This window comes from Apostichopus japonicus, chromosome 19 (genome assembly GCF_037975245.1).
Source record: "Apostichopus japonicus isolate 1M-3 chromosome 19, ASM3797524v1, whole genome shotgun sequence".
NCBI lineage: Eukaryota > Metazoa > Echinodermata > Holothuroidea > Aspidochirotida > Stichopodidae > Apostichopus > Apostichopus japonicus.
Genome location: NC_092579.1, coordinates 13,102,573 through 13,127,788, shown reverse-complemented (window position 1 = coordinate 13,127,788; position 25,216 = coordinate 13,102,573). Strand labels below are relative to the sequence as shown.

The following is a 25,216-nucleotide window of genomic DNA, read 5'->3' as shown; positions in this document are numbered from 1 at the left end:
ATTTTTTCTTACAATACAGCACGCCTGAGATTCTACATAGGTACACAATAAATTGTTTATCACAACACTATTAATTATAGCTACACACCTCATTCCGAAACAAACCATTCAAACACCAAAGCCTGCTTTAGAAGTTGGTTTCTCGTTAAAAAAAAAAAAAAAAAGAGAGAAAAAGTTATTAAAGAATCCCATGGTATTAAGGTAAAACATCCGTCTTAACATCATAATGTAAAATAACTAAAGAATATACAAAATTTAAGAGTTAGTAACCTTTACAGGAACATGCATTCAATTCATACACAGCTGATTCGAGAGCAATAGCATATCATGCACTAGACTGTCTGTAGACTTAAAACCTAAAACATTACAACAACAAAAAAATTAGCTTTGATATTTGCATATTCTGAATATCCTGTACTTTTACATCTACCATGACCAACCATAACATACTGTCTACAAAAACTAGTGTGGAAAGAGGTTGGGGGGTTCCTTTCTACTTAAGAAAAAAATATCCACATTCTGACACCAAGCTCTCCCAAATGAATTCCTCTATCCTTGTCCCGACCTCAGCCTCTCAAAGAGAAAGGTTTTGACATGCCAGGTTGTTCCGAGGAAGGTCCACATTAACTTGACCAGTATCAAATATTATATAGTATTATATAGCTGAACGTTACTAATATGCTACTGAATAGGCTCTCTTGGAATTTTGAAACTCAAGATGAGACAAAAAAGGCAACCATCCTCAAAATTAGGAAAAAGCTCATGACTACTTTTTCACCCAACACCATTCATCGAACAAAGTTTTCCTTCGTTCCACATTGGTTCCAAGAAACGTCTTGGATCAGATATTTAATAAAATAACAGAGACCTGTAACTCATTAGATCAAATGATCCGATGAATTAACCAATAACGTCTTAAAAACAAAATCAGACAATTTGAAAAGCAATCCACGTTATTTCCTGTACCTATTTCGAAGCTATCTCCAGCAAAGACCGTTTTTTTTTTAAAAATTGGTACCAACTCTTTGCAAATAGGGATGAACTTTAAACATCGTTGAAAATTTTACTTGTTAACAAAATTAAAATGCTATATTTGGTTTTGATTCCAGCTTCCATTCCCTGATGCTTCCAAACAGCTCCAAACAGTCCAAAAACTATTTTTGGTTGTCCTAGCAACCACCACCTCTTTTATTACAATAAAATAAGCATAGCAAACCATCCCTGAATCCAACCATCTTGTTGGATTACCAACGTTGCTATTTTGGCAACCTGAAACAAACGTCCTGTGTGTCGCTTGGATAACAACGATACTAGCAAACGTTTTCTTCAGACGAAACAAGAATCTGGACAAACCGGAAATAAATCCTCTCAACCTATGTTATGTTATGTTTCTCAACATGAATGAACCTTCTGCCTAAGTGAGAAAATTAAAATACAAAGTCTCCAATATTAATTCTCCTACTTTGCCGGTTTGTTTCTATGGGCTTTCTAAAAATCATTTGGAAATAACAATTAGGTATCTAAATTGTCATACCATGTTTAGAAACAGTCTTCAATTTGTTTGTGTTTTTTGGCAATGAAAATTCACATCACACAGAACCTCAAAAAAAAAAAAAAAAATTTTTTTTTTTAAATTCCACTAAAAGTAACGAAAGAACTTGCAATTTTGATCTCTCATTAACATTTTTCATAAGACAGAGATATTTATCGTAAATTGGATAAGTTGCCTCAGTTGAAAAAAAAGTTAAAGCAAACAATTTGGCAATGTTTCACAGAACTTGATTAATTTCTTCATTTTCCACGCAATTACTGACTAAATTGTTTCTAAATCCCCTTCTCCCCAACTCCCAAAGTGTTACTGAAGTTAGTACCTGCTGTCTGTACATTAACTAAGCTTACAACATATAATAAAAGGCTGTAAATTTTACCTGTTACGTTTTGGCGTTTCACTTTGATATATCGTCTTCCCCTGTTAAGTATAATTTTGAACAATAAATGTTTCCAAGTTCTCAGTGAACAATACAAAAACCATAGCCCTAACAAAAAAAAAATTCTTGATTCTGATTAAAATAGGAAACCGTATGAATATACCACAACACTTTTGATTCGGTTCATGCATATTAAATTATTATGATGGATAAAATATAACGTTGATTGCAAACTGATAACAAAAGCCTGCTTGTCCAACAACCAAAGACGAAAAAAACAAAACAAATTATACAACTTAAGGTAAGTATTGTAACCTAAGCGCAGCACATTTCAGATCCAAATTAAATGATTTATGAGCAGAGTAAAGTGTCACGAGCCGCAGTCAACCGGTAAAAAATATTAATTCAAACCAAGGAACCGATGCAATGCAAAGAATAACTGTTCTTACATTTGTAGAAACTTGAACTTTTTGAGACCAAAGGTTTTTCTTGAAAATTTTTATAGATCAACTTGGAAATGCTTGATTTAAGGAAACTTTTCAAATATATTGAATGAAACTTAGAAGAGAAAAGTTACAGTTTGGTTATCAGTGCTTTACCTAAACAGTTGAATGTTAAACTAGATTAAATGTCACCTATTGACAATTTGTTTTCCTTCTATAGATCATCAAGTTACAAAAACCAACCAGTTAATAAGCATTCAAAAGGACAGATAATTATAAATTTACACAATTTATCAATAACGTATAATAACTTTCCTTAACATTTTAATCTTTGAAAAATAAAAAGTACTTGGGATGTTTTTAAACCCTACCAATATTCAGTCACACTTTGACCCTACAAAGTGACCTTACAGAATGTCTGATATAATAGCAATAAAAACAGTGTGATGTTAACTAATGAAATGTGGAAAATTTTAACTTCTTTTGTTGTTGTATACATCATTCCCCAACTCATCTTATTCCTCTGAAGATTTGATGATGAAACTTTTCTTATTCTGGGAAACTTGTTAGGAAAACCCTTTTAAAATAATCCTCGAGAATGGGATTCCCTACACAACCTTTTACTTGAGTAAAAATAAAAACTTATAAAATCAAAGACCTAGCAAAACTTAACCTGGTCCATGAGTCTCATACAAAATCAAAACCAGTCGATGCCTATCTGTAAATCTGTTGCACCCCTCTTCCCCCACCCCCCCACCTCCCCACCTCCCATCCTTGTTAGGAATTACAACACTTCCATCCTTGTCAGGAAACACAGCACCAGATGCAAGATTGATTGATAAGCAAAACCTTCATATATAATCCGTATAACACAAACACACCCACTCTCTCGTTATCGTTAATTAAAATTAGTTCCTCATATTGTTAGCATTCTAAAAATAGATCCAAGGTCAATATACAAAACGAGAACAAAAGACAATTAAATTAAAAGAAAGAATACACAAGATTATTTATTTAACCAAATGTCAAAAACACAATGGTGTTATGAATCTTTAGAGATTGAAATACGACTCCGACGTGACATGCCTCCCTACATTCGACTAAAACTATTTCTTTCTGAGGGATATAAGAACAAAGAGATTATTATTGACAAATCACCTCTCTACAATACAAAAAAAAAAAGAAGAAGCTAGGCTGTTCTTTCCTACATATCTGATTAAAATACAATTATCTAAATAGTTATTCTTTTACAACTGAGTACATTTGGTTTTTATCATTTCCCAATAGACATGCAATCAATGATGTGGTTAGTTACTGAATTTACTGGCTACTATGGTAGAACATACTTAATACTGCAAATACATAATCCTTACCTACAGGGCCTTCTTAGACTATTTGTGTGCGCAGCTTCCATCAGAAATAAATCATGAATAAAAATTAAAGCAAACATCAACATTTGGCTTAGAATTTGGGGGGGAAAAGATACTTTTAGAAAGGATAAAATTAAAATTCAGCTACACATGGATTAAAAATGTTTTGTACTAATATGTTCAAAGAGGGGGGGGGGGTGGGGGGAAACAGCAGTTAAAACGGAATGGAGGCATTGGTCCGATTTGTGACCTTCTGGTGACACGACGGGCACTCTGTTTGCAATGGGGCACAGGAAGGGCAGAAGACGACGTGGTGACAGGGAAGAATGGCAACACTACGCTCATAGTTCTTACACACTTGACATAAAAGAAACTCCCGTATGTTTAACACCTGCGGAAGAGAGAAAAGTATCGATAAGCCCATTCAAAATGTATCATTGACTATATATTGACTATATATGGACTAAACATTGACTATATATGGACTATATTAACTATATGGACTATATATTGACTATATTTGGACTATATATTGACTATATTTTGTACTCGTAAAAAAAGTGATACATACTACAAATCAAACAGAAAGCAACGCTCTTACTAACCAGCAACAAGAAAATATTAAAGATTCTCACCTTATCAAGTCTATCTAAGTCCATCCTCAATTGCATTTGCATTTGTCTAAGTTTGATGATTGGTAAACTATTCAACTCTGAGACCTTGTGTAGAATGTGTAAATGAGAGCCTTCGGTTAGACCATCCACCTCCTGTTTCAGGGCCTTACACTCTTGTAGAGCCTGCAAAATAGACAAATTACAACAAATTTATGTATAATGTATTAATTGCAAATATAGGTCAATGATATTGTCATTATTTATCAAAACTTTTAACATCACTTTGAACCTTGTTTACCTTTACCAGGAGAAATTCATTCTTAGAAGCATTCTTTGAGGCTATGATCATCAATTTCCTAAAAATGTAACAATGCAACTGAGCATTATTAACTGTGACATTCTCAAAGAAGTTTCTTCATCAAATGAACATTACTTAGCAAGAAGATAGAAGACAAAATGATAAGAATATATTTTAGAATTTTTTCCCTTCTGCTCAGAGACTTTTGTCATATTATGCGAACGACATGCCGGAATGGATCCGGAAAACTAGACCAGCCAAGCCTGTGATACAGCTATGCTGGTCAGTGGCAGTCTGCAAGAAACGGTCACTCAAACTAACTGACCAGAACCAATCAGAAATTGATACCTCTCTAACCAGCATCCACTGATTGCCACAACCGGTACTTAATGTTTATCACTAGTGGAGATTTCAAGACATATTGTGCTACGATGACCAAAATTGACCAGGAAAAGTTGAAAAAAGTGGGATAAGCTCTCAATTAATCCAGGATATGTGCCCGAGTCAAGGTCGTTGAGGGTAACATTGTCTCGAGATACTTACAACAAACAGCATTAAGAGGATGTTTAACCAACCTAATGCAAACAAGCATGTCACAAACATCTTACCACTTTCAGGCCTTAACAAGTAGTGATCTGATGAGCAATCTGGTCCAGCAACTGAAGAATCAGTTGATTTGTGATGGGGGAGGGGGAAGGGGGGAGCCAAGGGATAAAAGAGGTACCAGAAAGGTCTCACTTACTTCTTCTTTAGATTGTATTGAGGCTTGTTTCTCCTGAGCTAAGATTTCTGCTTTCTTCGCCCAGTCGGTTGCCTCTTGTTTCCAAGCATCGCAGGCCTGACGAAAAAAATATCAAAAATGGAATTCATTTACAAAAAGACCTGCTACATCCTCTTCTTTCTAGATATACACATTTTTTTTATCAGAGACGAAACACAGTTAAAGAGTTTTGGACTCTTTGTTGCGCTAAAAAATGGTAATCTTCGTGGCTTATCTTCAATAACGGTAAGCCCCTTTTGTGTCTTGTGGCAAGCACTATGTAGAGTTTTCATTACGCAAATGGCGGTCTATATTCGTTTCATCTTTTGGTTTTTACAAGACAGGGTTCTAGTAACTGTAAATTGGACAGCCACCCAAAGTGAAGTGCAAGTTAGAAGCCATTTGACTTCTACCACATGCACAGGTGGTTGCTTAGCATTTGTAAAAAAAAATGCCTTCCAGGTCACTTAATATTAATAACTATTATAGTTATTATAAACTATTCAACATGTTTAAAAGAGAGTGAGGTGTGAAATGTAATGCATTCTCCTGCCTTTAGAAAGTCATAGTTTATATGCCATCCGGGTATGAGGGTGACAAGCACAGGATTTCCATAACCCATTTCAACTGATTGTGATGTCGTCTGGTACATACGACAAATGTGAAGAGTTCCTTGAGGGTTTTAAATCAGTGAGACTATTCCTTTAAGGTTTTGACTCTTTGGGAACTATCTTCAAGTCAACTTGTTTATAATATAATAAGTAGTTCTGCTTGATGTGGGACATTGAAGTAAACCCCTAATATGTACATGAAATCGGCAGAGTACCTTTAGGGTCTTAAATCATTGAGAATGCCGTCTGAATTAATCAATTCATTTATAATGCAGGCTAAGAATTTCTGAAGACATCTACTGGCTTTGGCTTGTGGGAGCGACCCAACAATATTTGCTGATAATAAGCAGTATTGCAGCACTCATATGGAAGGAATGCTGATTTTCTGACTGATTATCGCTACCCTACTTATCATGTGTTTATATTATTTGTGTCTACTGACAGAAAAAGGCCAGTTTTCTATTTTCATTTTCCTACTGGCAAACAGCCAATTCTTCTGGCATTTAGCCAGTTAATGGCCAGAATTTTGGGCCCTGTAAGTGTAACCAGTTCTTATGCTTGAAGAGGGTCAATCTAAATGAAGTATAGCACGTTAGTCAAATGAACTTGGTTCCCTCCAGGTTTTAAATCCTTGATATAAACACTCCAGCTGATACCTGTTTGGCTTGGTTCCAAGATTCCTCCCAGGTCTGCAATTTATTCCGTAGTGTCGTAACCTCTTCCTGTAACTTATGATGGTCTCCATCCGGGCCTGGGTTAGAACTTCTACCAGGTGACATGAGATTGTGTTGGCTTCTAGTGGGTCCACTACTGGGGGACCCAGGGGGTTGGGATAGAGGATCCATCATGGATGCTAGAAGTAGTGAAGATGTGTGTGGTGTGGTATTGGGTCGGCTCATGAACGCCGCAGCAGCCTGAGGACAAAATCATTTAAAATATGCTGAATTCAGTCACAGTGCGGCTCTGATGTATCATAGGTGGGTGAGGTGTCTTCTGGGTATTTGCGGTGGATGTAATCTTGATATATAAAATGTTAAAGAACATCAGTGCTTTCGTTGCTCAATTGACTTTTTGCAAAGTGACTTGAACCACTGTTAGCATGGGTCACATAACATGAAGGGAAACCAAATCATTCGGTATATGTGTATCAGTAACAGTCTACAGACATTAACCCAATTAAAGATCTTGCAAATTGTGAAGCTTGTCAGCAACTTCAATTTCATTCCATTGGAAGAGAATCAATGCCAAAGACCTTGGTCTGCTTCGATATGTATGAAAGCGGGTGTTCTATACACCAAACCTACACATCTCTCTTACGGTGTACATATCAATCGTTCTTTTTGCAGTTCAGACAATTAAAGCGACAGCCAGAAAAAAAACAAATTAGATTCAGTTAGTTTTTTTCGACCATTTTACAGCTTAAAGTGAACACCCACTGTAACTTAATGTTAGAATTTTGATAGTTTTGTTTAGGGCAATTTTAGTGAACTAATCAATTAATGGTGAAGATCAACATTAAATGGTGAGAGAAAGGTTTCATTTATCTTCATGAACCTAACAGATATGTACATACAGCACTGTTGTCAGCAAACAAAGATCATATTACACATTCAAAATAAAAGTAAAGATCTCTCAAAGAAAAATGGATAAAAACAACAACATCAGAGATTCAACAGTACTCTACATTTTTGTTTTATCCTTGCATCAAAACCAACAAACTCATTTTTTTTCTCCTTTGCTGCTCTGGTGAAAGGCAAAAACCTCTTGCAAACACTCCGCAAAAATGTTGAAACACTGACATAATTGAGAATTGTTTAAATTTGTTTTTGTTGATACATCTTTATACTGGTAAGCATGGGTGTAATTATGCGCCAATGTTGGTTAAGACAAAATGTCATCTCACCTGTTCAATTTGTTGTTGTTGTTGTTTCTGCTGTTGTATATGTTGAGGGACAAATGGAGGAGGAAGCTGAGAGAGGGGAGAGACAGGAGATTCTGCCATGGAGGACTTGTGATTCATCCCACCTATGCTGCTGCCATCACGAGGAATGTTGACAGGAGCTGTGGTTGCTGGTATACCTATACCTACCATAATGAAACACAAACAAAAGAAGAAGAAGAAACACTCATTTTAAGAAAACAAGACAAGATAGGCCAGAGGAGATGCTTTCACAGAATGAAATTTATCCAAAGCATGTATGTATACCTGACATTTTAGCACATCAAACCTTTTATAGTCAAGATTCAGGGGCCTTGTACAAGTTGGCCTAATATCATGGAAAGTTTCAAGGGGAGGACAAGCCATGAGCACTGATGGTGACTCACTGAATGCAATATTATTGACCAATCCAGTTAGCTGAAAAAGGCATGGTTCCTTTAATTAACCATTAAAGCAAGTCATTGATTTGCAATCAGCAGTAGCAACTTATTAAGGGCCGCCACTTCTCGACAATACGATTATCCGGACTGATTTCCCTCTATCGGTGAAAGAAATTACTTTCACTGTGAATTCCCTTCATATACCATTTTCCATGTACATTACACAAACAACTGTAAAAGGAAATCTCGTCAAAGAGATGTTGAGATTTAAGAAATTGATTTCAATTTACTGGTAAAAAAATAATACTACTTGAGCATATCATCGGTAGTAAATAATCCTTAAGATCAGGATTTTCCCAAACCAGTATGATAATTAATCACGTGGGAGTAAAAAAAACAAAAAACCAGGGAAGGTTTTCCATCTTCATAAAAAATTTCCCTTTTCACTTTTGTTTTGCATTAACTTGACAGCATGTTTGATGAAAAACTTTCTTTTAGCAGAGATGAAGCCTGGTCTAATTAAACCAAAGGGAATAAAACAGACATATTGTGCAGGTTGTCTTCCTCTTCGACGTTTGTTTTGTCTGAGTTATAATGACAAACATTTTGTTAACGACCACGTCAATCTAATACCATTCCTATTTCAGCGTTGACAACATGACTCTATATATAATAATATTTATCTGCCATATATTTTTTTCTTCCATAATTTGAGATGGAAGGCTCTTCCAAGGGAGTTTTAAAGGACAAATTTTGTTCTTTAATGGTATAACAGAGCATACGAACAAAGAAAAGAAGGAGAAAATCTTGCTTGAGTAGCATTTTATGCCACCTCGATTGACTTGCTTCCTTGACGTGTTTTAAATTCAATCAGTGAAACATTGCCGTTCTACTCCAAGACGACCTATCCTGTCAATCGTTGGTGTGTATCTGCCGCATATCTTACCTGTGTTGAGCTGGTTTATACTAGTCACAGAGCTACTACCCACTGAGGAGTTATTATCATCTAATTCTCGTTCTAAGGCGCTCACATTAAACTCATCCAGGTTAAAATCATCCATAGCGTTCCCTGGATAAAGATGCAAATTAAAAAGGAAAAAATTAAAATGGCAAAAGGCATGCTTCTCTTGAATCAGAGTCAGGCAACTCATTTAACAATTAGACTTGAATATTAAATATTAAGTTTGAACAATCTTGAGGGTAATAATCATATCAGGAGAGATCATACATAAATCTAATGGCATTGAAACAACCGCTCCTTGCAACGCATATCTCATTTTAGTTTTGCTCATGTTTGTGATGTGTAGCGACAACCTCTGGCAGGTTGAGTGAGGGGTTTTGGGAGATTGAGGAAACTGTAAGATATGAAAAGGCATATTTATGTTTTTTTCTCTCCAAGACTAAAGAGGAGAAAGTTGTAAACAATTTCAACAGTTTGGAACAATATCAATGATGGTTGTATTAATATAGAATAAGGACATTTGGGAATGTACATTGTATAAACACTATGTAGTGTCATTCCATTTTATTAAAAAAACCTTAAACTTGGTTCATTCTCTGGAAGTTACTACCACTCTCTATTAACTTTTGCGATCCCAACCCCCCCCCACCCCCCAACTCTCCCTCAACCACTCCCAACCAATTGAATTCCAAATTTAACATGAAATATATTACAAGGTGAATAGAGTATGGCCTTATACAAAAAGTTCTGGCAATCTTCACACTTGGCACAAACATCATCCACACACTCATACTTGGGGATTCCTACACACCCAAGGACCCCCCTTGACCCCCCTCCCCTCCCATCTCACTTTCCTCCCTCCTTTCCTAATCGTGCATATCTTACCTATAACTGATTCCACGGTATCACTTGGTGGATAAAAAGGCATTGCGGTGGCAGACATGCCACTGGGTACTCCGAAACTCTGGCCTTGGGATTGACCATGGTTAGTTGGTAATATAATGTGACCTAGAGACGATGAAAATACTGAATTCTGCAAGAGAACAAAAGGAAATGTGAACAATTGAATACTAAATATTAGCTAAATTTACAAATGTGCAAAACAGTCTCTACAAAAAAAAACTAATTCATACATTTTAATTTAATATAATGACAGAATTTTGTAGAATTCTTTTGACATACCACAAGAAACATTTATCGCCTTTTCTACTTTTAGTATGATCACAAACATTTTTTTTGTAACAAGAATTTGGACATTACCTCAAAAAAAATATAATAAAGAAATAAATGTTTATGCCCTAGTCATCCAATGACCAAACCAACAACCCAACACAATCCAGCCCCTTGGTTCTACAAATCAAACATCTTAAATTACTATCAATACAGCATTGTCATCACTAAATATATCCTCCTTTGATCACAAACAACTGACTCAAATCATTGAGAATTACAAAATGGAATTGGAAGGTTTCATATTTGCATTATTAAACATCCTGGTTTGAATCATGAGGCATTTTGCTCATACAGAATCAACACATGATGTTGCTTCTTTTGCTTGAACATCGATTGACCTGGTAATTTAGCATATATAGTAATTTTTGTGACTATGACAACTTCTGTTCAGAGTTTGATATATTGCAAAGAAAAAAGGTCTAGGCCTAGCTACAGCTGTTCGACAACTCCTAGCCGATCGATGGATTGTCATCTGGTATCAAAGACAGCAGACTGAGACTCCAGGCTATTTACTGGCTAAATGCCAGTGGATATTGCCAATTTGCCGGTAGAGAACAAAAACATGAACGTGCGCTTTTTTGCCAGTAGACGCTTAACAATCGTCAGTCAAATAATTGAATTATTTCTTTACCAAACTTAGGCCCTGTATTACTGCTTACCATCAGTAATAATCATTATTAATATAAGCCTATACACTGACTGAAGTGAGCTGCAACTCATGAAAATACCACTGAGGACTTGATTTTAGACAGTAGATTGTTTACGCACTTGCAGGATTTAGCAAATGGCTAAAATTGTAAAATTTCTAGACTTGGAAATAAACTGCTCTGACAAAAATACATCAAAACCAGAATAACCGTTATGTTACGGCTTTATTAATTGACAATTGCAAAGAGAGTTGAGTGGATGCAAAAAATGCACTTGTAAACTATTGAACATGCTTTGATCAAATATTGTTCAAACTACAGATAGATAACATACGATGAGTGCAAAACCCCGTCATGGATGTTGTTTACATCAATCCAATCCCTTTCACCACCGGAAAAGAAGTAATCATTACAAGAGAGTAAAAACCCCTACGGCTGCAACCAACACGTTGAAGTCTCACAGATTTCCTGTTCTGATTATAACGGCACTTAAGAACAAATACACAAACCAACATGTATCAAACACTTAAAGGTCTTAAATACAGAAGACCAAGTGAGCCACTCTTTTGACAACTGCAAATGACCTTTCACCCCTTTTTTCCCCCTGTGTACATTCTCTGTTATGTCAATTAAGCTAAAAATATATATGTATTTTGCAGCAGTGAATTTTCATTGCTATAGAGATGAAACAATGCAAACAGAACAACCTTCATGCTGAGAAAATCTAGATAATTCCAGGAGAGGAAGAGAGAGGGAGATCCAAAGAGAGAGAGAGAGAGAGATGAGATGTTACTTACTGTTGTTTCCTCCTTATGATCTGATGACGTGACAGGAGCAATGGTTTTCTGGTACGTCAAGCTTAGATGTGAGCTCTCAGAGGAGTAGCTGCTGGATGCACTGTTTGATCTGGGCTTGGCTATCACCCCTGGATTGTACATTGTATTTGGTGGAAACTGTTGACCATCGTTACCAGTCAATAACCCTATCTGTGGGCCACAAATTAACAATAATAAACAACATAACAAAAGTTTACAGGATCGATTCGTTCACTCAAAACAGTTATGTATCATATAATCAAGCTATTATTTTCCAATGTACTGAATGATCTTGTCATCATTACTCCACCTAGAAAGAAATAATCTGGTGAATGTTTGAAACCTGAAAAGGTTGTAAACAGTGAATATGAAAGACAGTGTTTTTACTGTGGTCTCTCTATGTGGTCATGAGAGCTTGTCTAGAAGTATGTGCCCCCCCAACCATACACACACCCACCCCCTCCCTACCCCATTGAATCATCCCCCATCATTGCTTTAAGTTCCATTCTATGTATTTGCATGACATTATTCCTCCTGCTGAGAAATATTTCAGAAGTATGATTCATGAAGTATGCCATAAGGTTATAATTCATAACAACAATAAATTATAAGAGAGAGAGAAATTGAGAATACAAATGAATAACTATATTAATATCCACAATCAGAAGCTAGATCTACTTTATCTTCCAGCATATATATTGAGAAGATGGTACCATTTCTTACTTCTTATCAAAATACTTGGAAACCTTATAGGTGACAGTTGGACGAGCACCAGTGTTTCATCAAAATCAAAAGAAATCTAACAGAATTAAATTTAACAAATGAATTTGTTTCTTAACATTTTGTCGTGACATACACTATGATTTACAGAAACCTCATCTCCCTCCCCTTCTCTCTTTTTCCCATCCCTCAACCAACCAAAAGTTGTACCTTTTTTGGGGAAAGAAACTTGTTTCACTCTGCATCATGTGAAAATTCTGAAAATGCTAAGCAGGATAAGTCTTGTGTTAGTTCCCAATTCATAACACATGAGTATTTACATTCCTTTGTCTGCTTGCATTGCGTTGATCAGTTATTCCAGAAATGTACACATACGCCCGACCTCACTCGAGGTCACACTCGACAACAATATGCAATTAACGTCAACTTGATAAAACAATACGTACATGTTGCCCTAATGTTGTTGTGTTACTATTTCCAGGCATTGTGACTGTCCTCGTGGATGACGTGGCTAAATTACCTAATTCTTGAGTGAAGTCTCGCTGTGAGCTCATTTCCTCTGTGAAAATGAGAGCGATTGCAAACACACAGGAAAAAAGAAAGAAAGAAATGCTGTTATCAAAACAAGCACATACATCAGAGGAAACATGTTACACTGTTCAAACGTAGAAAATGCAAGTGAGTCATGCCATACTAAAGTAGGGTGACGTGGGAGAAGAAAGGAGAGATGTAAATGAAGAAGGAGAGGAAGACTGCTGGGGGCGATTAATTTCTAACCAACAGGGAAACAAAAGAGTGATCAAAAGGATAAATATCTCATCTTCTACTACAGATATGATTTTTTTTTTTTTTTGGTGGTGGTAATCTCTTTACAATCCTGTACCACTGCAATATTGTGCACTAGCCAAGAGAAACTGCAAAGCCTTATCTGTTTTATATGTTGCCTGTGGCATCCTACCATGTAATGCAAAACTTGCTAAGGGAAAGGGGCTAATTTAATCATCATTTACTAACAAATGATTTTGCACTTTAGAGTCAAGAAATAACTTGTAGGAGTATTTTTAGGGACAAATGCACAGCAAACCAAAAATTGTGCAGAGACAGCATGGAATTCTCAGAGATGTTGTAAAGTGAAAAGGAAAAACCAAATAAACCATTAATGGCTGCAATTGGCAAATTTGAAGGCCCAATATTTCACCCGAGAGCCATACAGGTGGTGGCTTAGACTCTTCCCCAATGGAACTTTGAGTCTTTCAAATTTGGCACATAAATACAACCATCTCTCAGCTTCTCCCTGCCCCCCCCCCCTCATCCCTCCCTCAGCTGCTCATCTCCATGTACAAGTTGAGCACTTTAAAAACTTATTATTGTATTTAACGTAAATATGATAAGAGAATACCCTAGTGATGGAATGACTGCCAGATTGAGAGGCTACTACTTACCGAGTCTAAAATGAAGTACAAGCCAAACAAAGAGAGTATGTGTACATTACTTTTGGCAAAACAAGGATTGAGTACCCACCACGTATCTCTATACTACAACGACCAAGAAACACGGGTCGGCTCGTATATAATAAAAAAGGTTTTTTGCATATATTCCACTAAAAATGACAATCTGATAGATTTCGGCACAAGTGCAATATCTTCTAGAACTTACGTTCCACGTGAGCAAATGCACAGAAGGGTCCTCTCGGGCAATACCCCGTCTGCTGCATATCGTTACACTTAGTGGATTTGTAAATCTCTGGGTGGAACTGCTGCTCGGTCCTCGTGTGGCAATACTGACACATATCTTCTTGTTCACAGTTTGAAATTTCTCCCCATTCATCACCATGTTTGACATTGGGACATGGTGTAGATCTGTCAAAAAGGCACAATATTGGTAAGTATATAAATACATACATCCTTATATATCAACTAGAATGTAAAATACTGTCAATTATTGTTGGTGATTGCCTCATTGCCATGAATATTGGCCATCACTACTCCCATTCCCCCACCCCCTCCCTCTCCCACTATTGTTTATTTCTACTTCCCAAACATTGCCACTACACAGCGTGGTATTTCATCAAGTATCATATGTGTTTCTTATCTTTTAAGTTTTCAACCTCCAAGTTTTCATCCCCCTATTTTCTTTTTGATCAAATTTAAATTCAATGAACCATACAAGGCTTAGGGTGATACAAAGACAAAACATGATATGACTGGAAGGACTGGATCCCATTTTTCAATAAATGATTCCTTTAACAACACACCCCAGTATCCTGTTTCAAGTCCCGTTTTCCCATTTTCATCCTCAGTCTCCCCCCCCCCCCCCCTTCTCCTCACATTCTTTTATATTTTACCTCTTCTACCTCATCAGGCAACAATAGACAGCAACTCTGATCAACCTTCCAAATGTCACTTCCCATTTTTCAGTAGAAAAAGGAAGCACTTCTTTAAGTACAATGACATTTACTGTATTATTGATCTGTCTTCATAGCATTTTCACTTGAAGCAATTTCTATTAAATTATACTACAATGACCACAAAACAAAATTAAGTTGAAAGTTGCTTGCAAAATTTGATTTAATTTTCAATCACAGTTTTTCTTTGACGAGACCTTAATCAAATTTACCTGTATCGATAGACCATTGGAGATCTTCGCCGATCTCTGGCATTGTGGTACTGGGGACAAGCATAGCCCTGTCTACATAACCGAGGTGGCCTCTTACAAGGCTCCGTTTTATAATTGGCTAAAACAAATATCGTATCTAAAGGAGAAAGAAGCAGATCAAAGCATTTATTGACAAGGGTACAGACTACATGTACATACTGATGGTACCACTATGACATGGTTAAATTCACAACAACATATGGTTGTATAATCATACCTTTCAGGGCACATATCATCTCTAAAATTGTTGTGATGTTCAATACATACATTCTGTTGACCCATCACTAGTATATTAATCAGGAGGCTAGAGGAATAGAGTTTTGAAGGAGAAAAATTACTTCAAAGGTTAAATACAGATGGGAGAGAGTTGAAGTTGAAACATTTACCAACTAATCAAGACCAAGAAAATCCAATAAGTAACGACGTATTAATTGATACTTTGGGTGGTCAAACAAAAAGAGATAGAGAGGCATTTCTCAGATCACATTATGCCAAAGGTTAAAATACAGATGGGAGAAGAGTTGAACTTGAAACATTTACCAACTAATCAAGACTAAGAAAATCCATTTAGTAACGTATTAATCGATACTTTGGGTGGTAAAGCAAAAAGAGGTAGGGAGGCATTACTCAGGTCACATTATGCCAAGAGGGAAACATAGACAGACAGATAGACACACTGATATGGCATCAAACCAATGCAGCTAACATTTTGTGAGTAAATTTTCAACTCACCATTCCATTGTGGATCATCTACAATTACAACTTTATCTTTATCACTGATGCTTCCTATAGTTGGACTAGAAGAGGTTGCTATGGAATCACCATTAGATGACGCTGTCGTCTCTGGAACTGGTGTGGGTGATTTAGGCTGAGCAGACATCTCCCGAATGTCGTAGACCGGTTGACGTAGATCATGAGGGCCATGGGCAAATGCACAATGAGGTCCATTTTTAACACAGTGCCCTCTGGAATCGGTTTCATGAACACAGGTTCCCGTCTTGTAGTACCGTAAGTGATATCGTCTTTCTGTGTCACCGGTGTTTCTGTGCAAATATTGGCATCTGTCAAAATAGAAAGATATTTAACATACATGTTTAAAACATACTTTACAATGTATAAAATATCTAGAGTATTTTAGATCCTTTGCAGTTCTGGATACAGTGGATGATCAACATGGTAGCCTAAACTTTCAAAAGTAGATCTAAAAATACAAATTCAATTAATGCATGAGCCATGAGTTACACTTTTCACAGAACACCCCTCGGGAAAAGAAAAATTGTATTCCAAGGTGTCCCTGGGTCAGATAGGAGATATCACATAGAGCCTGGTATTCGTCCCTGGATCAGAAAGGAGATATCCCATAGAGCCTGGGATTAGTCCCTGGATCAGATAGGAGATATCTCATAGAGCCTGGGATTAGTAACTGGATCTAAAAGGAGGTATCTCATAGAGCCTGGGATTAGTCCCTGGATCCGATAGGAGATATCGCATAGAGCATGGGATTAGTCCCTGGATCAGATAGGAGATATAGCATAGAGCATGTGATTAGTCCCTGGATCAGATAGGAGATATCTCATAGTCCCTGGATCAGATAGGTGATATATCATAGAGCATGGGATTAGTCCCTGGATCAGATAGGAGATATCTAATAGAGCCTGGGATTATATCTTGCATCAGCTAGTAGAAGTGCACTTTCTTGTTGTTGCTGTGTGATACTGTGCACGACTGACTAGTACCTCATTTAGTATTATCGATCATATCATTAAGGGCTACAGTCAGTTCTCATACATGTACACTACAGTAGTTACAAACATTAAATTCATTCATAATTTCACAGTAATTTCATGCATAGGCATACGATAGGCTTGCAATGTATCTGGCATACCTGTAGGACAACATCAGCACCAAAATGACAAAACAAGGCCTGTTTTCGGTCTTATGGTTTTGTGCAGGGATTGGCCACAGGGATATCTTGTACCTAACCAGCAGGCCACAACCCTTGAGGATATACCTAATCCTATGGATTGGAATGATTAAAGTAATAGGTCTGAAAATGCCCTAATCTGTTACGCTAAAATATCCTATCACAAGTAAGCCCACTACAGTGACTACACCCTCTAACTCCCCTAACTATGAGGAGTAATTTATCCAGTATCCAGTCGCATCCAAGGAGGTATAGCAATGTCTTACACAGTTGCCATATTTTTTTCATTTTTTTACAACAACAAAACTTGACTGACAAAATTATCAACTTCTAATGATTTATGTTATTGAGCCATCAAAATCTAAAGCTATCTAACGTTGTAATAACAAGATGTTAACATTCACCGTACAGCGTGTGCTACTGCACAGCAACAATCCAACTGTTATTTCCAGTGTACAAATAGGTGAGTTTATTTGTTCACTTGAAAACCTCAAACAGAAACTGAAAATATATTACTAGTCTTCAGATCTGTCCATTCATCAACTTAAAAGAAATTTACTAATGAGCTTGCAAATGAGGCTTTTGTTTGTAGGGGGTCATCTACTAATCAAAGACCTCATCAACGCTACACAGGTACTGCAAACATGATGTAACAGCTTCATTAAGCGGCAAAACAAACTGATTGGGTAATCACACATCGGGTACTGGAGGATTCTTGACATCAAACTTACAGACTACCTTTGCAAACGTCTATGGCAAGCCAAATGACCAATTATTGGATAAACCTGGTTTATGGTTTATAGAATGATAACCCAGGTTTTTGACCGATCAACCAGGTTTTTGGAATAATGAGCCAAGTTTCTACCAGATAAACCTTTTTTATTGCTCCATAAACTTGCCCTATCGGTCGATGAACCTGGGTTATCAAGTGATGAATCTGGTTAATCAAATTGATCAACCGAGATAATCAAATTGATATGTCAAATTTGTTGATGAACCTGGTTTATTACGTGATAAACCTGCACTTTATCAGCCGATAAACCTGCTTATATATCAACCAATAAACTTGGTTTATCGAATAATTTGACATTTGGCGTCCATAAACCAGGTTATCAAAAACTTGGGATATCAGTCGAAAAACTAGGTTTATCCATGCCAAATAATTCGATAAACCTGTTTATCAACCAATAGACCTGGTTTATCAAGCAAAAATTTGGCTTTTCAATCGATAAACCTGGTATATCGTTTGAAAACCCAGTTTTTCGATCGATAACCCAGGTTTATCGGTTGATAATCCTGGTTTATTGAATTATTAGGCATTTAACTTGCCATATACATCAGCAAAATGAGAACATTTAGCCAACATCCTTGTACAGTTTATAACTCAGACTGTTCTGCTCCTTTTACAGCATTCCATTGTATACATCTGCATGGTCATCCAACTAATGTTTATCATTGTAAACTCGTCAAGGATTCACAGATTGTGTTGGTTTGAAGCAGAATTTGACAAAGATCTAAAAATACAGTTATTGTATTTCTGCACAGAATGTTATGGCACTGAAGTGTAACCATTTAAAACTTTGAATTGTTCAGTGACGACATATATTGCACTACACCACAGAACTGTTCATACTGGATAGACAAACCTTTGTAAAGGCTAAGTTAGTATTCCATAATTTAACTGTTCACACACATTATCAATGGCACTTTTTACAAATAAAGTACGTCTTAGTGTTTAAACCACAACATTTCACACACACACATAACCTTACCAGCCGTTTGTGCCACAGAGGGACATTTTGCAAAATAAAATTAGTCCCTTTTTTCAAGGTATTTTCTAAACTGCAATCAAAATTTCAACACCAAATGTATCTATATATCACCATAGCAATTTACAAAAGTTTGACTGTTTCCATTTCCATGCCCTTATTGGACCCCCCCCCCCCCCCCAAAGAGAAAGAGCAAAAAAACAATCAATAGCCAAATATTAATAAATTTCAGATGTACCTAAAAAGTCTTCAATTGCAGCTGCAGCAATCATAAAAAAGTGTATAATTGTACTATGTGACTCTAGTTACAGTAGGTACTGCTAAAGAGAATGTACTAGTAAGGCTAGTCTACCAAAGTGCAGCAAACATTATAGACTTCACTCGTTTCTGTTGCTTCTGCATGCTTGACTTGTCTGATCAAATGGAAAATCAATATCACCCAAGGTATATCAGATTGGTGAGATCTCTCAAGATAGTCAAAAGCTGTAAAGCGATACGAAGATGACCTGACCTAATTCTCCAAGCAAGATGGAGGATCTCTTTCTTAAGAGACTGGTAAGTCAGAAGAGAGAGAGAGAGAGAGCTTCCTAGATAGAATTATCAAAGAGATGAAGGGACGAGTCAATATCCTTGATTGCTTGGTGTTGCTGAATGAGGCAATGTCGCAGTTGTCATGAATGGAATATTAAACTCTTGTTTACTTAATAAATCCAATTACCCATTCTTTTATTTTTTACTCTCTGCACTCACAATCTCCTTTCTCTCCTCTCAACCGTTGCAGCAAAAAGAGGCCGTGGAAATATTTGGCTAAATTTGTTGAAATATACAATCTTTTTGAGAAACATTCCAATGGACAAACATCATGCAGGCATCATTTCAAACAACTGCATTTTAGGTTTGTATGTCAGTGCTTCAAATTTATATCAAATTGACTATTCAACCATGAAGTTATACTGTAATTTACTGCACTTCATCTATTACAGTGTCATATATGTGAACTCAACTCCAAAATAGTGTTACCACTACCTCTACACAACTACCTGCTGCAATAGAAACTGCTCATAATATGGATACTAACACACACATGGAGATAACACAGGGCAAACTAGTACATAATGCTTACAATAGAGGCCAAGGGAAGTTTGCTTAGTTTTGAAATAAATAAACAGTATGGTCCCTTAAAAGATACTGATAATACTACAGTACATCTAGACAACAAAGTTGTAATAACTGAACAGGTATCTTTTTGTTAGCGTTGTCTGAGGGTAAACAAAATACTAAGATTCCTGTGGCCTGATGCAATTCCCCTGTGAAATCATTATGAACTTGCCACTTGGTATGTTATTATCTAACACTGTTGCAAATGTAAGAACTGAATGAAGAATGCTGCATATTAAATAACACCCTTGATAAACAAAATCCCAGTAGGCAATCACCAAGTACCATTCAATTCCTTTCACATCATGGAAGAATGAAGGTTGCAACCAGTGTTAATTTCAGTACAGTAAACTAATGCAAAGATGTGACCGCCATTATATGCATCTTGTGGTAGCCACCTCACTATTTCTGCCGACCACCTCAAGCATTTTTCCTGATAAATTGCGACCTGGTCGACAAATTTGCTTTACTCTGAAAAGTAGGTAATACAAATTTTAGCCTTATTATTATTGATCCCCAAGAAACCTTCTTTGCATTTAGTGCTAGGAAGGAATGCTGATCTTTGTCATGTCGGATTCTTAGTCAATAAGACATCATTCACTGTTGACAAATTCCAAAGAAATTACAACACTTGTAATGCTCAGTAATTTCACCTTAGGTTTGTATCAACATCAACACAGGGAACAGCCCATTCAAAGATAACACCATTCAGTGAAAGACAGTAGTTCTAGCAAGCAATCTGCCAAGAATCCCTATTCAATAATATACCAGTGGCAGTTTCGCTATTTCTACAAAAAAAAATCTACATCAACTATCAGTGTGATACGTTACCCTTTCCCCCCCTTTGGTGGGGGTTGGGTGGGGGGTGAACGTCACTCTGAACCTCAGAACATAAAAAGAACTGACACATGAATGTACAATGAAAACACAAAGAGTATTAACAAGGTTACTTCATCAGTGCTAGCTCAGTAAATATGGTAGCTAGTAATTTTAGGAAATTTGAAATCCCAAACAATTTGAAATCCCCCAAACTGCACTGTTTGAATACATCCAAGTAACAGCCCGTTAAATATTGTGAATGAAGTGGTACAAGTTAGTCTACACTGTTCAGTGTTTTGTTTTGTTTTTAGTTTGCTAGAAAGAAAAGGTATTTGCTTTGCTAGGAATACAATTCTGCTTTCAAGCAACATAATCAATACAGTACATCCGTGAATTGATAGTTACTAAGACTGAAGGGAACTTTTTGGAAAATATGCGACTTCAATAGACCTGCACTCCCTACCACTCCTCCTAAATCCAACCAACTTTCATCTGGAAATGGCAAAGTGGTACAACTTAGTCTACAGGGTTCAGTGTTTTGTTTGTTTTTAGTTTGCTAAAAAAAAGGTATATATTTGCTTTACCAGGAACACAATTCTGCTTTGAAGCAACATAATCAATACATCTGTGAATTGATAGTAACTAAGACTGAAGGGAACTTTTTGGGAAATATGCGACTTCAACAGACCTGCACTCCCTACCACTCCAGCGCGCTGCTCCTCCTAAAACCAACAAACTTTCCTCAGGAAGAAAACCAACTTTAATTAAAGTTGTGGATTAAACATGTTTTGATTTAGGATAATAATTAGTAACTCCCTAAATTACAATGACTGTGGTAATTGCAGCCAAACAGTTGTATCATGCACAAATGTTTAAATAATAAATAACATATATTGGAAAGGATATCCAACATTTGTTCAACTTCCCGTATACGACGCAATGTATCCAATCAGTGATATAAACTGATGTACACGTTCTTGTTATCACATGGCAAAATGCCTGTTACAAACAACTGAAGAAGAATAATGATCTCATTTATGCAATATGCAAAATACAATAGGAAGTCTAAGCTTCTCTTTTGATCCATGCACAATACAGAATTAGTCTGCATGTTGGTTCAATAACGAACCTTTCACCTTGAGACAAGTCATGGCATTTTAATGGCAACCAGTGTGCTATTTGAGAAAATTCTGTACCCTCATGTAATTTGACTTACTCTATTTTGCCTAAACATTAGTGCAGCAGTGACGGAGCTAGGGGTATTGGTCGGGGGGGGGGGGGGGGTGAGAAAGGTTTGTAGGGGTGCTTTTGACACTATCTAAGCAGAGCGCCACCACAGGTTGGCCCGGCGTACAGTAAAGATACTCCCTAGATCGCTGGAAATGACCCTTTCCGAGCCTTGCTAATTTGCAGATAATGTGACAAATATCAATCGGTAGATGAGAGCACAATAAAAAAGTCAATAATCGCGAATAAAGAAAAAAGTGGTAAAAAGCTGATAAGGGCGCCAGCAGTCCATCAGGGGGGGGCGGATGCCCCCTGACTGTATGGACGCTTTGCCACTGTAGTGCAGCAGTTTCCATATGTTTGACAAACCTTCAAGATCTGTGGTTCATAATAAATCAAAGTGAGGAGTACAGTAGCACATCATCTATACTGAAGAGTCTCAACAGGAATATATTTTAACCAATAAATGTCTAGTTAAAAAATAACAATGCCCATCTCTCCCAAATCAAATCTCTGCAAATGCATTGCTTGCTACTGACTTTGTGTAAAATATATTGAAAACCAGTCCATGTTCACTATTTCAGTGGTCAATGATTTCATCAAAACCATAGAAAGATTTTTACACAAAGCAAAACTGTGGTTGCAAAAAAAAACAACCTCAACCTTCGATAATAGAATATAGAATCTTCCAATAGTTTTGATAATTCCAATGTTTGTAAAATTTGCACAACATCCTTAGTTGATCTCCATTAGGTTGTATTGTTGGTATATATAACTACACACAGTCCAATAATGTGATTGCCTTAAATCGTTAATTAAGGTTAACTTTTGACGTGACGGAGTGCAGAAAGTTAAATGTCAGCTATAAACTATGGAAATGTTTGAAGGTGCCACAACAAGTGAAGATGTCCCTGTAATAAGAAAGAATTTCCAACAAATCATTGGATCAATTAAATGTACATACATGTATACAATTTGCAACCAATTAATGAATCCATCATCCAGATGCAAAACAAAAGAAATTACAAAATATCAACAACATAACATAATGCAGCCCAAAAAATTGTTCATTAAATATTGAGTGCTTACTTTAATAATTTTCTGAAAGATCCTGAAAATGATAACATATGAATGTTATCATTTCACAATTTTGCATCAAAATGATGAACTACTCGTGTTATACTGTGTGTAATTAATTTTTTGGCAACAAAATATGTTGAACTGATCAAATTGCAAACTTTAAGTGAGAAAATTAAAATTCGTTTTGCAGAAAATTTTGCAGAGCATCAAGTATGAATCAACAATTTTCTGCATTTTGTTGAGCTAGTAAAGTAGAGCAAGTCAATATTTTGCATAAATTGCTAACAAAGTTTAATATTTCATATAGCAATATTTCAATTGCAGCTTAATGTTTCCATAATAAACAACTAATGTTACAAAACCTGGTAATTAAAGGCAACATGTAGGTGATTACCCCTGCATAGCCTCCATGGGGTTTTCAACTTGTAATAAACTTTGATGAACTTGCAAATTCACTAGCCTCTGGAGGCCTATTATTAATTGTGCATGGCAAATAGATCAATGTATTATTTTAAATTTTAAATGTAAAGCACAAGTTGTGAATAAATGTATCACTACCACTAAGTGGATTCCTATAAATTTTCAAAACAATACTCCTAAATAATGAACGTTACTGTGACGGTACAACACAACATTGGATGTACGATATTCAATATCGACACAGGCCTATATGGGACAATCTTCGTAACAGCTGTGTTTGTGTCTGTGTGTGTAGCCTACGCTATACGCTAATATATGAGCATGACTCACACAATGTACACGATAGGATATGTGTGGATATAACGCGGCCAATACAAATTCTACTCAAGCATAGGCTACCAATAAATGAACTCATCTGTTACGAAACGACTTCTAAAATGACAACAAATTAAACCGAAGTGACTGGACTTTTCAAAATTGGAACATTATTTCGTAAATAGATTATTGAAAGGTGACAACAGCTCGTTGTGATGCACGACGAGAGTCATTTTGAACACTCTCGATCGCAACAAACATGGCGTCACAACTTTCCAAGGTTTGTAAACAAAACAAAGCAACATGCTTTACTGAGTAACTTACTCATCGCCATCTGGACACATTCCTGTTGTATCATCATATTTCGTGCAATAAACATCTGGACTATAATTAAAAGTTCCATCACGTTTTCTTATCGGTCTTCTTCTCCTTTGGTTGAGAAAATGCCAATGAAAGCAAGTAAATGGTCTATGGTTTGGACATTTGTGTTGAAGGAAGTCCTGGCATTGCTGAGTACGAAACTCTTTCAGGTACCTAGAAAAAAGAAACAGAAATCATCGATATGAATGACTGTCTCCCTTACTTTTTAACACTAATTATTATAGAAATGTATAATGAATGCTTACGTATAATGAAAAGGTTTTTCCACTGGAGTTACCACGGCGTTACTGGCCTGATTTCGCAACTGCTCCGACGGCATTTTGGATTTAGCCTGAGCCCGCGAAATGTACATTTGCATAGCCAATCACACAGTATGACGTCACCATACCTGACAGGTGAAAAGAGGTCACATGACTTACGGGATTTCCCCGAAAACACAAACTTGTGCACAGCATGTTCCATGTGTTATTTCACGAAAAAACTTGTCACTAGATTTGTCTGTCGCCGTACGTTAGTTTACTGAGAGAAATAATTGGAGCTGCAGGATAAGACACAGGACAATATGGGGACCAAAAGCAATGTAAATTCCTTGTATGTACTAGCTGTAGCAACATTTGTACATGACATAAATTTTGTCTAAACAAAAGAACATAATGAATGTGCTGATCGATTAGCCATTATAGATCCCCCCCCCCCCCATCACCCATTCTCCACCTTCACAGTCTGCAAGCATATGGTACTACCTTTTC

General features: G+C 36.6%; 1 protein-coding gene across 2 annotated transcripts; it reads right to left on the bottom strand.

The window, feature by feature from the left end:
* Window positions 1-145: 145 nt before the first annotated feature.
* On the bottom strand, window positions 146-24,864 carry LOC139960623 (putative E3 ubiquitin-protein ligase UNKL). 2 transcript variants are annotated; one of them, XM_071959142.1, is made up of 14 exons: window positions 24,713-24,864; window positions 24,411-24,620; window positions 16,107-16,435; window positions 15,336-15,471; window positions 14,376-14,578; window positions 13,166-13,278; window positions 11,982-12,170; window positions 10,190-10,337; window positions 9,290-9,412; window positions 7,928-8,109; window positions 6,681-6,938; window positions 5,396-5,491; window positions 4,377-4,538; window positions 146-4,132 (listed from the first exon to the last, which is right to left on the bottom strand). In XM_071959142.1, exons 1-14 carry the CDS (start codon window positions 24,823-24,825, stop codon window positions 3,956-3,958), a joined length of 2,439 nt encoding a protein of 812 aa, XP_071815243.1. In that variant the 5' UTR covers window positions 24,826-24,864; the 3' UTR covers window positions 146-3,955. The 2 variants fall into 2 exon arrangements, with proteins under 2 accessions (XP_071815243.1, XP_071815242.1); XM_071959141.1 differs by having other exon boundaries at window positions 7,928-8,113; window positions 9,291-9,412.
* Window positions 24,865-25,216: the final 352 nt, after the last annotated feature.